General features: G+C 39.2%; 1 protein-coding gene across 1 annotated transcript; it reads right to left on the minus strand.

The window, feature by feature from the left end:
* Nucleotides 1–4,694: 4,694 nt before the first annotated feature.
* On the minus strand, nt 4,695–13,074 carry LOC136137798 (glutaredoxin-1-like). Its single transcript, XM_065896258.1, has 2 exons — nt 12,834–13,074; nt 4,695–4,774 (listed from the first exon to the last, which is right to left on the minus strand). The coding sequence occupies exons 1-2, from the start codon at nt 13,072–13,074 to the stop codon at nt 4,695–4,697; spliced, it is 321 nt and encodes a 106-aa protein (XP_065752330.1).
* Between the last annotated feature and the right edge of the window lie 475 nt (nt 13,075–13,549).

Raw genomic sequence — 13,549 nt, forward strand, 5'->3', positions numbered from 1 at the left:
CCCTGTGCCTTTGTCAGACACCCTTGGTGGATCTCAGTACTCTTTCCTTTTGGGTGCAGACTCATATTCAAAATTCTTCAAAACTCACAACTCCAAGCAGCCACCATCGATCATTCTCCAGTGGAAAAGAGGAGGACATTCTTTTGTCATCCAAATTATAGAGAGCTAATCATTCCTTTCTATAGCATGGAATTATGTAATTTACAGTTTGTAGTCACCAGAGTCATGCTGTGGGCAGCATAGGCTGTACTAAGATTACTGATTCTGGTTCAAGGCTACCTGGTTTCAAATCTAAACTCTGACTAGGTTGTGTGACCTTGAGATAACTTCAACTGCAACATTGGGAATAATAATAACACCTACATCATAGGATTGTTGAGGGAACTTTATAAATTTTTAAATAGAGGTAATTATTCCTTATAGTAAGCACTGAATAAGTGTTTGTTAAATAAGATTATCAGTTCTAGCTGTAAGTCATGACTTTCCTGAAGATAATCACCCTTGGATTGAGGAAAAAACAAGATGATGGATTTTTTCGTCTGTATCATAGAACCCATGTGAATTTATATCTTAAGAAAATACCTTAAAATCTTTTTGCAAACTGAATTCCAAACAAATGTCATCAATGTGCAGGAGTCCAGCTATTTCAGTAAAAGTGATTAAAGGACTGAAGAAACTAATGTTTAAAAATGACACTTGAAAGCTAAATATTTTTGCAAAGAGTTGCATTCAGTGAGTAAATGGACAAAGAAAATATGGCAAGATTGAAGTAAGGAAAAACATCAAATGTCAGGAAAGAAGTACAACTGAATAATTTATTGGGCTATGTAGTTGAACCCACTCCTCAAGCAGGACAGAATCTTCTAGCATTTAGATACATTGTAATGCTGAAGATATAGGAATAATTTGCAAGAAAGATACTTTCCTGTTTGTTAGGATGTGTTCCCTATGTGAGGTGCTCAATAAGTATTTGGATATTTAGTGATTCTTTTGGGGTTCATCATCAGAGTTCATATATGACCTTTGAGCAAAAGTAGACAGATTGGAAAAAAACTAGCAGAGATAGCACTTTGAAAAGGGATTTTTTTTTTTTTTCTTATTCAATTTGGTTAAATTTTGCTCTGTTAGGAATCCAGGTACCTAAAAAGGTTACCATAATAGTTATAAGAATTAAAAATGTATATTTTAAAACTCAAGATGAGAATGAAAGCAATATGGAAAGAATAGCTAAGGAAATGAGTTGTAGACCTGCTTTATACTGTCCGGCTTTCAAAGAATTTAAGAAAATATTTAAATAAGCTAGTATGGGAAGACTTTTCAGTGTATGCCTCTTTAGAATACATAGTCTTACACCTATTATAGATTTTTTCATCTGTACTGTGGCTTTTTGGGGGCACTTGTTTTTTTAAATAAATGACCACATAATTCAGAAAGTACATTTTACGACTGATTTTAAGACAGGGCCAAATGGCCTTGACCAAGGATTATCTTGAATTCCAAATATGCATTTACACAAGGATTTTTCATTATTTTCACTAATGGTACGGTTAGCCTTTGTAAATGGGTTATTTTTATGGATTTAATATAGTCTTTTAATGTTAGAACTTTTATGTCCTTTAAATCAATTGGCTCTACTTCTACCTGTGAGTGAGTCTTCTTTCAGAAGAGAAATAATTCTTCAGCTTGTTAAAAACTCTAGAATATTATAAATTATTGCCCTGACGAAAGCAAGCTGGGTCCCTGTGTTAGTCCAGATCCTTTGAGAAATAGATGGCGAGACAGCATTATACATGTAAGAGATTTCTTAGGGGAAATGCTTGTGAGACAAAATGGGGAAGGAACTAGGAGAAGCTGAGAGAACATTAGACTGTGGTGCAGGTGTGACCTTGTGAAGGAGAGAAATAAAGAAGGAAGTTTCGATGTAAGAGTCTTAAACTGCAGTACTGTTCAGATAGAATTCAGCAAGGCGAATGGGGAGCCCACAAGCCAAACACCCCCATTGGAAGATCCCCCATCTCTTAGGAATAGATCTGCTTTAGGAGGCTTGCCTTGTTCTATCATTGTCTGGGAGCATCACTGGAAAGGTAACCTTAGTGCAAAAGTGGTAATGGATTTCAGAGCATGGTAGCTGGAGCTGTGGGTCAGTTACGCTCCCTCTGGGGGCATTTTTCATGGTCACTGTCATCTTCCAAGGTGAAACATCTCTCCATTGCCAGGGGACAACTAGACTCATTATTTATATCTATTTGTACCTCACACTTATGAAATCTGGACAACTAGCATTTATGAATCAGTTACTTTCTATCAAGCACTTTTGTATATTTAATCCTGTTCACATTTACACTAGATATAAATATGCCCACACTGATGATAAAAAATTGAAACTTAGGGATTCTGTCCTCCTTGGATAATACCTCTGGCTCTTATCTTTCATTTTTTATTAAAAGTTTTCTGTGAATGGTATTTCTGAGATTGCCCTCTCTTATTATCAAGGAAATGATCTCTGTTAATGTGACAATAGGTGTTAACGGGCACACTCCATTTCCTGACAAACTGTTCTTTTATGTCTGAGGCTTTTGTACAGCAGAAGCGCATCCATGATTATTTGTTTTTTGTTTAATGCTCAGTGTATTGAAAATATAAATGTCATAAACAGAGCATTTGAAACCATTTGTAGATTTTAAAAATGGATTGTATATTTTAAATTCCATTAAAATCTTAAACTATTATTATGAAATTATTACAACTGATTCATATACCTTAAACAGAAGGCAAAGGACACTGAAGCAGTTATCACTAAACTAATTACCTCATTTACATTCAAACCAATTCTGTGACTTAATAAATTTTTTATTAGTTCTCTATTTGTTTGCATAGCTTTCAAGTATCATAGCTATGCTTACTTTGATATCTTTTAAAGATTTTAGTGATGTTACCTTCATATAATTCCAGAGTTGTAGTTACCTTATTGACTTAAAGGAATAAAGGATATCTCCTCTAAAGAGTCAGGTTTTGGATTCTTGGTTGGGACCTGGATCTGCCTTGCTTCTCCCAAGGGGATTCAAAATTGAGCCATTGATCTTCAAATGGAGCTTGTTTTTGTAATGTCATTCACTGTTAGGTCAATAATACTTTTTTTTCAAGTTTATGCCTTTGACATAGGTTTTCGTTATTTGCAACCTGCTACCTCCTTTGTTTCATCATTATGATATGTTGACCTTATTAAAAATATATGTGTGGCTTATCAGTTTTTGTGCCATTTAGATTCTTTAAATTTCATAGGATATTAAGGATTGAGTGAGCTGACCTAGCCCTTGTTTATAGTATATTTATTTTATTAATCACCTTCGAACACATGGCTGAAGCCTATTATGTCATTGGCCTGATGTCTTGAATACCCCTTTCTTTTTTTCTTTAACTCCTTGTGATGTATGACCAACAGACCTGATCAGTGTTTTCCATTCTTGGTAATCCCTACCCTTTCCAAGACTATCTTATTTATTCACTATTACTTTTACTTCCCTGTGTGAATAAAGAATGCTGTCTGCCATTTCATTTTTTTTTTTTTTTGATTCATGGGTACTTTATTAGAGAAGAAATTAACCATTCATACTAGAGACTACAGAAGGAAATTAACTTAATCTTGCAATTCTAGAACAACCTTCACAATAAGGAATTCTCAAGTTTTCATAGAGTGAGGGGGAAAAAAAGGAGAGAGAGAAAGTCATTTAGAACAGTGTTTCCCAAATTTGGCTACTTTCACAGACATATTCTTGGAAGTTGGGGATACAAGTTTTCTATGTAACATTTAAAATTTTATGTTTTACTTTTGTTTATAATCTAAACAAACTAATACACACTTTTTCAGGATTCCCTGGACAACCATCTTACATAACAGAGTGTTGCCACGTGATGGTAGCATCTGCATTTATACCTCTGATCCCTGTGGCCCAAAATGAAGACCAACCATGTTTAACTTTTCAGTGGCATCTCTCAGACTGGGTGCTCAGACGCTTCATGGAATTGTTGAGTATTTCCTATGAGATCTATGAGTTGTCACAGTTCAGAACACTGGTTCACAGCAGTGATTCTCAAAGTAGGAGGGGGTAGGAGGTGGAGTGGGGACGGTGGCTAGGGAGACACCCTCTGAAAAAGCATATTCAAAATATCTATTGATTTCTTAATACAAATTCTATAAAGTCAAACTCAACAAAATGATCTTTGGACAGTAGCAGAAAACCAAATATAGATTCAACCCAGGGGGTCTGGGATATACTTGGTTGAGAAACACTGGTATTGAGGTAGAGGAGCCCCAGCATGTGGAGAATACATAGTGAGGAACACGTGCCAAAGAAAAGGAACATCTTTTGGGTCAGTGGGTGAATCCTAAGCATATCTTGTCTTGGTCTTTTGGAACTCAAAGGGCCAATCGACAAGAAACCCGAGACATCCAACGAACTTCTCAGGCCTGTTGTTTTGGGCAAGTTGGTCCACTTTTAATACTAAGTCGAAAAAAAAAAAAAAGCTGTTTTTGCCCCCAACTTTATTTGCATTAACATATTTCAAAATTTTAAGTAAACAGTTGCTGTAGCTGTGTAAACATAGCTCCAGGTCCATCCACCAGGAAGTGCTGTCATTATCTGCAATGCCATCCAGCTCTCAAGGGGGATATCAGCCTGGGGTCTGCTCTATAATTATTGCAGAGCTCTAATTTGCTTTAGCCGTGTCAACAGCTCCCCTTTCTCATGCGTATTTACTAGATCACGGCATCCACCTATGCACTCTTTTTTTTTTTTTTTTTTATATAATAAATGCATGGTTAGTTTTTATTATGAGACAAAATATTATGACAAGATTATATATTTCAGTCATACGTAAAGTGATCTCTCCCAGATATAGACATTTGATAATCACAAACGTTAAAAGAAGGGACAGTAACAGAAATAAATGCCAAATAAAAATCATTTAAAACTAAAAGATAATACCACAATGTATCATTATTAATATTTAAGAGCTATCATCCTTAAAATGAAATTTTAAAACACTCTAAGCATGAATTGCCCTATCCAAAAATCTCGATCTCTTTTTCTGTGACAAGTATTCCAGACATAGACAATTTCTCCTATCTTGCATTGACCTCAGACAAATTGGTAAGAGTATGTCCAGGAGCAACTTCAAGTTGAGAGTAAGGGTTGCTTTATATAATCTCCTTTCCTTTTTTAACAACAAAAACATTTTGTCTGCTCGATCTGATTTTGGATGGGTCTTCCAATTCTTTATTGCTTCCTCTCCTCTAATTCAGGTTTTTTTCCTTTTTTTTTTCTTTTTTTAAAACATCTTTATTGGGGTATAATTGCTTTACAATGGTGTGTTAGTTTCTGCTTTATAACAAAGTGATTCAGCTATACATATACATATGTTCCCATATGTCTTCCCTCTTGCGTGTCCCTCCCTCCCACTCTCCCCATCCCACCCCTCCAGGCTGTCGCAAAGCACCGAGCTAATATCCCTGTGCCTTGCTGCTGCTTCCCCCCAGCTATCTACCTTACTACGTTTGTTAGTGGGTATATGTCCATGACTCTCTCTCGCCCTGTCAAAACTCACCCTTCCCCCTCCCCATATCCTCAAGTCCGTTCTCCAGTAGGTCTGCGTCTTTATTCCTGTCTTACCCCTAGGTTCTTCATGACATTTTTTCCCTTAAATTCATATATATGTGTTAGCATACGGTATTTGTCTTTTTCTTTCTGACTTACTTCACTCTGTATGACAGACTCTAGGTCTATCCATCTCATTACAAATAGCTCAATTTCATTTCTTTTTAAGGCTGAGTAATATTCCATTGTGTATATGTGCCACATCTTCTTTATCCATTCATCCGATGATGGGCGCTTAGGTTGTTTCCATCTCCGGGCTATTGTAAATAGAGCTGCAATGAACATTTTGGTACATGACTCTTTTTGAATTTTGGTTTTCTCAGGGTATATGCCCAGTAGTGGGATTGCTGGGTCATATGGTAATTCTATTTGTAGTTTTTTAAGGAACCTCCATACTGTTCTCCATAGTGGCTGAACCAATTCACATTCCCACCAGCAGTGCAAGAGTGTCCCCTTTTCTCCACACCCTCTCCAGCATTTATTGTTTCTAGATTTTTTGATGATGGCCAATCTGACTGGTGTGAGATGATATCTCATTGTAGTTTTGATTTGCATTTCTCTAATGATTAATGATGTTGAGCATTCTTTCATGTGTTTGTTGGCATTCTGTATATCTTCTTTGGAGAAATGTCTATTTAGGTCTTCTGCCCATTTTTGGATGGGGTTGTTTGTTTTTTTGTTATTGAGCTGCATGAGCTGCTTGTAAATTTTGGAGATTAATCCTTTGTCAGTTGCTTCATTTGCAAATGTTTTCTCCCATTCTGAGGGTTGTCTTTTGGTCTTGGTTATGGTTTCCTTTGCTGTGTAAAAGCTTTGAAGTTTCATTAGGTCCCATTTGTTTATTTTTGTTTTTATTTCCATTACTCTAGGAGGTGGGTCAGAAAGGATCTTGCTGTGATTTATGTCATAGAATGTTCTTCCTATGTTTTCCTCTAAGAGTTTGATAGTTTCTGGCCTTACATTTAGGTCTTTAATCCATTTTGAGCTTATTTTTGTGTATGGTGTTAGGGAGTGATCTAATCTCATACTTTTACATGTACCTGTCCAGTTTTCCCAGCACTATTTATTGAAGAGGCTGTCCTTTCTCCACTGTACATTCCTGCCTCCTTTATCAAAGATAAGGTGTCCATATGTGCGTGGGTTTATCTCTGGGCTTTCTATCCTGTTCCGCTGATCTATCTTTCTGTTTTTGTGCCAGTACCATACTGTCTTGATTACTGTTGCTTTGTAGTATAGTCTGAAGTCAGGGAGCCTGATTCCTCCAGCTCCTTTTTTCGTTCTCAAGATTGCTTTGGCTATTCGGGGTCTTTTGTGTTTCCATACAAATTGCAAAATTTTTTGTTCTAGTTCTGTGAAAAATGCCAGTGGTAGTTTGATGGGGATTGCATTGAATCTGTAGATTGTTTTGGGTAGTAGAGTCATTTTCACAATGTTGATTCTTCCCATCCAAGAACATGGTATATCTCTCCATCTATTTGTATCATCTTTAATTTCTTTCATCAGTGTCTTATAATTTTCTGCATACAGGTCTTTCGTCTCCTTAGGTAGGTTTATTCCTAGATATTTTATTCTTTTTGTTGCAATGGTAAATGGGAGTGCTTTCTTGATTTCACTTTCAGATTTTTCATCATTAGTATATAGGAATGCCAGAGATTTCTGTGCATTAATTTTATATCCTGCTACTTTACCAAATTCATTGATTAGCTCTAGTAGTTTTCTGGTAGCATCTTTAGGATTCTCTATGTATAGTATCATGTCATCTGCAAACAGTGACAGCTTTACTTCTTCTTTTCCGATTTGAATTCCTTTTATTTCCTTTTCTTCTCTGATTGCTGTGGCTAAAACTTCCAAAACTATGTTGAAAAAGAGTGGTGAGAGTGGGCAACCTTGTCTTGTTCCTGATCTTAGTGGAAATGCTTTCAGTTTTTCACCATTGAGGATGATGTTTGCTGTGGGCTTGTCATATATGGCCTTTATTATGTTGAGGAAAGTTCCCTCTATGCCTACTTTCTGGAGGGTTTTTATCATAAATCGGTGTTGAATTTTGTCGAAAGCTTTCTCTGCATCTATTGAGATGATCATATGGTTTTTCTCCTTCAATTTGTTAATATGGTTTATCACATTGATAGATTTGCGTGTATTGAAGAATCCTTGCATTCCTGGAATAAACCCCACTTGATCATGGTGTATGATCCTTTTAATGTGCTGTTGGATTCTGTTTGCTAGTATTTTGTTGAGGATTTTTGCATCTATGTTCATCAGTGATATTGGCCTGTAGTTTTCTTTCTTTGTGACATCCTTGTCTGGTTTTGGTATCAAGGTGATGGTGGCCTCGTAGAAGCAATTTGGGAGTGTTCCTCCCTCTGCTATATTTTGGAAGACTTTGAGAAGGATTGGTGTTAGCTCTTCTCTAAACGTTTGATAGAATTCACCTGTGAAGCCATCTGGTCCTGGGCTTTTGTTTGTTGGAAGATTTTTAATCACAGTTTCAATTTCAGTGCTTGTGATTGGTCTGTTCATATTGTCTATTTCTTCCTGATTCAGTCTTGGCAGGTTGTGCATTTCTAAGAATTTGTCCATTTCTTCCAGATTGTCCATTTTATTGGCATAGAGTTGCTTGTAGTAATCTCTCATGATTTTTTTTATTTCTGCAGTGTCAGTTGTTACTTCTCCTTTTTCATTTCTAATTCTATTGATTTGAGTCTTCTCCCTTTTTTTCTTGACGAGTCTGGCTAGTGGGTTATCTATTTTGTTTATCTTCTCAAAGAACCAGCTTTTAGTTTTATTGATCTTTGCTATCATTTCCTTCATTTCTTTTTCATTTATTTCTGATCTGATTTTTATGATTTCTTTTCTTCTGCTAGCTTTGGGGTTTTTTTGTTCTTCTTTCTCTAATTGCTTGAGGTGCAAGTTTAGGTTGTTTATTCGAGATGTTTCCTGCTTCTTAAGGTGGGCTTGTATTGCTATAAACTTCCCCCTTAGAACTGCTTTTGCTGCATCCCATACGTTTTGGGTCGTTGTGTCTCCATTGTCATTTGTTTCTAGGTATTTTTTTATTTCCTCTTTGATTTCTTCAGTGATCACTTCATTATTAAGTAGTGTATTGTTTAGCCTCCATGTGTTTGTATTTTTTACAGGTCTTTTCCTGTAATTGATATCTAGTCTCATGGCGTTGTGGTCGGAAAAGATACTTGATACAATTTCAGTTTTCTTAAATTTACCAAGGCCTGATTTGTGACCCAAGATATGATCTATCCTGGAGAATGTTCCATGAGCACTTGAGAAAAATGTGTATTCTGTTGTTTTTGGATGTAGTGTCCTATAAATATCAAATAAGTCCATCTTGTTTAATGTATCATTTAAAGCTTGTGTTTCCTTATTTATTTTCATTTTGGATGATCTGTCCATGGGTGAAAGTGGGGTGTTAAAGTCCCCTATTATGAATGTGTTACTGTCGATCTCCCCTTTTATGGTTGTTAGTATTTGCCTTATGTATTGAGGTGCTCCTATGTTGGGTGCATAAATATTTACAATTGTTATATCTTCTTCTTGGATCGATCCCTTGATCATTATGTAGTGTCCTTCTTTGTCCCTTTTAATAGTCCTTATTTTAAAGTCTATTTTGTCTGATATGAGAATTGCTACTCCAGCTTTCTTTTGGTTTCCATTTGCATGGAATATCTTTTTCCATCCCCTTACTTTCAGTCTGTATGTGTCTCTAGGTCTGAAGTGGGTCCCTTGTAGACAGCATATATAAGGGTCTTGCTTTTGTATCCATTCAGCCAATCTGTGTCTTTTGGTGGGAGCATTTAGTCCATTTACATTTAAGGTAATTGTCGATATGTATGTTCCTCTTCCCATTTTCTATATTATTTTGGGTTTGTTACTATAGGTCATTTCCTTCTCTTGTGTTTCTTGTCTAGAGAAGTTCCTTTAGCATTTGTTGTAAAGCTGGTTTTGTGGTGCTGAACTCTCTCAGCTTTTGCTTGTCTGTAAAGGTTTTAATTTCTCCATCAAATCTGAATGAGTTCCTTGCTGGGTAGAGTAGTCTTGGTTGCAGGTTTCTCTCCTTCATCACTTTCAGTATGTCCTGCCACTCCCTTCTGGCTTGTAGGGTTTCTGCTGAGAGATCAGCTGTTAACCTTATGGGGATTCCCTTGTGTGTTATTTTTCCCTTGCTGCTTTTAATATGCTTTCTTTGTATTTAATTTTTGACAGTTTGATTAATATGTGTCTTGGCGTATTTCTCCTTGTATTTATCCTGTATGGGACTCTCTGTGCTTCCTGGACTTGATTAACTATTTCCTTTCCCATATTAGGGAAGTTTTCAACTATAATCTCTTCAAATATTTTATCAGTCCCTTTCTTTCTTTCTTCTTCTTCTGGAACCCCTATAATTCGAATGTTGGTGTGTTTAATGTTGTCCCAGAGGTCTCTGAGACTGTCCTCAGTTCTTTTCATTCTTTTTTCTTTATTCTGCTCTGCAGTAGTTATTTCCACTACTTTATCTTCCAGGTCACTTATCCGTTCTTCTGCCTCAGTTATTCTGCTATTGATCCTATCTAGAGTACTTTTAATTTCATTTATTGCATTGTTCATCGTTGCTTGTTTCATCTTTAGTTCTTGTAGGTCCTTGTTAACTGTTTCTTGCATTTTGTCCATTCTACTTCCAAGATTTCGGATCATCCTTACTATCATTATTCTGAATTCTTTTTCAGGTAGACTGCCTATTTCCTCTTCATTTGTTAAGTCTGGTGGGTTTTTATCTTGCTCCTTCATCTGCTGTGTGTTTTTCTGTCTTCTCATTTTGCTTATCTTACTGTGTTTGGGGTCTCCTTTTTGCAGGCTGCAGGTTCGTAGTTCCCGTTGTTTTTGATGTCTGTCTCCAGTGGCTAAGGTTGTTTCAGTGGGTTGTGTAGGCTTCCTGGTGGAGGGGACTAGTGCCTGTGTTGTGCTGGATGAGGCTGGATCTTGTCTCTCTAGTGGGCAGGTTCACGTCTGGTGGTGTGTTTTGGGGTGTCTGTGGCCTTATTATGATTTTGGGCAGTCTCTCTGCTAATGGGTGGGGTTGTGTTCCTGTTTTGCTAGTTGTTTGGCATAGGTTGTCCAGCACTGTGGCTTGCTGGTCGTTGAGTGAAGCTGGGTGCTGGTGTTAAGATGGAGGTCTCTGGGAGATTTCCACCGTTTAATATTATGTGGAGCTGGGAGGTCTCTTGTGGACCAGTGTCCTGAAGTTAGCTCTCCTACCTCAGAGGCAGAGCCCTGACTCCTGGGCTGGAGCAACAAGAGCCTTTCATCCACACGGCTCAGAATAAAAGGGAGAAAAAGTAGAGAGTATTGGTAGAAGTATGAGGAAAGAAAAAGGGAAAGGAGGAAAGGAAGGAAGGAAGAAAGAAGCAAAGAAGGAAAGAAAGGAGGGAGGGAGGGAGGAAGGAAGGAGGGAAAGAAGGAAAAAAGACAGAAAGAAAGAAGATACAGTAAAAATAAAATAAAGTATAATATAGTTATTGACTTAAAAAATAATTAGAAAAATAAAAAGGGATGGATAGAACCTTAGGACAAATGTTGGAAGCAAAGCTATACAGAGAAAATCTTACACAGAAGCATACACATACACCTTCACCAAAAGAGGTAAAGGGGGTAAAAATCATAAATCTTGCTCTCAGAGACCACCTCCTCAATTTGGGGTGATTCGTTGTCTAAAGGAGGGAAGGAAGGAAGGAAAGAAAGAAAGAACGAAGGTAAAGTATAATAAATTTATTACAATTGAAATTAATTATTAAGAAAAAAAATTTTTTTTTAAATCCATGGACAGATAGAGCCCTAGGACAAATGGTGGAGGCAAGAGTATACAGACAAGATCTCACACAGAAGCATACACGTACACATTCACAAAAAGAGGAAAAGGGAAAAAAATCATAGATCTTGCTCCTAAATTCCCCCTCTTCAATTTGGGATCATTCCTTGTCTATTCAGGTATTCCACAGATGCAGGGTATATCAAGTTGATTGTGGAGCTTTAATCTGCTGCTTCTGTGGCTGCTGGGAGAGATTTCCCTTTCTCTTCTTTGTTCTCACAGCTCACAGGAGCTCAGCTTTGGATTTGGCCCTGCCTCTGCGTGTAGGTCGCTGGAGGGCATCTGTTTTTTGCTCAGACAGGACGGGGTTAAAGGAGCCGCTGATTCGGGGGCTCCGGGTCACTCAGGCTGGGGTGGGGTGGTGGGGGGAAGGAGCGGCACTGCGTGCGGGGCGGGCCTGCGGCGGCAGAGGCGGCGTGACGTTGCGGCAGAGGCCGGCGTGACGTTGCACCAGCCTGAGGCCCGCCGTGCGTTGTCCCGGGGAAGTTGTCCCTGGATCCCGGGAACCTGGCAGTGGCGGGCTGCACAGGCTCCGCGGAAGAGGGGTGTGGAGAGTGACCTGTGCTCGCACACAGGCCCCTTGGTGGCGGCAGCAGCAGCCTTAGCGTCTCCCGCCCGTCTCTGGGGTTTGCACTTTTAGCCGCGGCTCGCGCCCGTCTCTGGAGATCCTTTAAGCAGCGCTCTTAAACCCCTCTCCTCGCGCACCAGGAAACAAAGAGGGAAGAAAAAGTCTCTTGCCTCTTCGACAGGTGCAGGCTTTCCCCCGAACTCCCTCCCGGCTAGTCGTGGTGCACTAACCCCTTCAGGCTATGTTCAAGCCGCCAACCCCAGTCCTCTCCCTGAGCTCCGTCCAAAACCAAAACCCGAGCCTCAGCTCGCAGCCCCGCCCGCCCCGGCGGGTGAGCAGACAAGCCTCTCGGGTTGGTGAGTGCCGGTCGGCCCCGATCGTCTGTGCAGGAATCTCCCCGTTTTGCCCTCCGCACCCGTCGCTGTGCACTACTCCGCGGTCCCGAAACTCCCCCCTCCGCCTCCCGCAGTCTCCGCCCGCGGAGGGGCTTCCTAGTGTGTGGAAACTTTTCCTTCTTCACAGCTCCCTCCCACTGGTGCAGGTGCCGTCCTTATTCTTTTGTCTCTGTTTTTTCTTTTGCCCTACCCAGGTACGTGGGGAGTTTCTTGCCTTTTGGGAGGTCTGTGGTCTTCTGCCAGCCTTCAGTAGGTGTTCTGTAGGAGTTGTTCCACGTGTGGATGTATTTCTGGTGTATCCGTGGGGAGGAAGGCGATCTCCGCGTCTTACTCTTCCGCCATCTTCAAGGTCCCCCCACCTATGCACTCTTTACCGATGAAGACCCGAGGTACCGTTCTGGCTCCTGTGAGCTGTTGCAAATAATCTTGAATATCGTAGGTGTCACCGTGGGCTGTGATATCGACAAATTCCAAAAGCTCTTGTTTGAAGGACAGTTTGCTGAGGAGCTCCTGGGCCCTTCCGCAGTAGGGGCAGGTGGGTATGATGAACACAACCACCTTTCCAGGCTGGATTTTGCTGTTCACAAATGCTTGAGCCATGGTGACAGGCTGCTATCTCCTGGAGAGGAAACCTCAATTGCTGTTATTGCTCAGGAGTAATGCCTGCCATTTCAGTAAACAAAGAATGTTGTGGCCATAGCTATCGGCCAATGCAGCTGTGCACCTTGAGAGGATTCAGAATGGAGACAGACAGAATATTGACCCTAGATAGTTAAAATGCATATCAAAGGAATGATTTCAGTAAGCCCAGACTCTTGCATTTTCCTATATGTAGAAAAGTAGTAAAATCATTAAGTTGAGATGTCTGTTTTTGTGATTAGCAGTAATCATTTGATGTTTGACTACATTTTTTATTTTCAGCAAAAACTCCTATATATCCTGGTTCCTCCCTTACCTCTTTGGAACAGTTCCTCAGAGCTAGCTGAGAGTCTGTATTCTGGGTTACAGTCCTCAGTAAGGACTGAATAAAACATAATTCTCAACTTTTAGGTTATGAATTTTTTCAGCTGACACC

This window comes from Phocoena phocoena, chromosome 18 (assembly GCF_963924675.1).
Source record: "Phocoena phocoena chromosome 18, mPhoPho1.1, whole genome shotgun sequence".
Lineage (NCBI taxonomy): Eukaryota > Metazoa > Chordata > Mammalia > Artiodactyla > Phocoenidae > Phocoena > Phocoena phocoena.

What these genes read in the sequence shown, in the direction of transcription:
- LOC136137798 (XM_065896258.1), bottom strand. Translation starts at nt 13,074, where the DNA reads ATGGCTCAAGCATTTGTGAACAGCAAAATCCAGCCTGGAAAGGTGGTT. An exon ending in CATCGGTAAAGAGTGCATAG is followed by an intron (nt 4,775 to 12,833) that starts GTGGGGGGACCT and finishes AAGAGTGCATAG; the next exon opens with GTGGATGCCGTGATCTAGTA.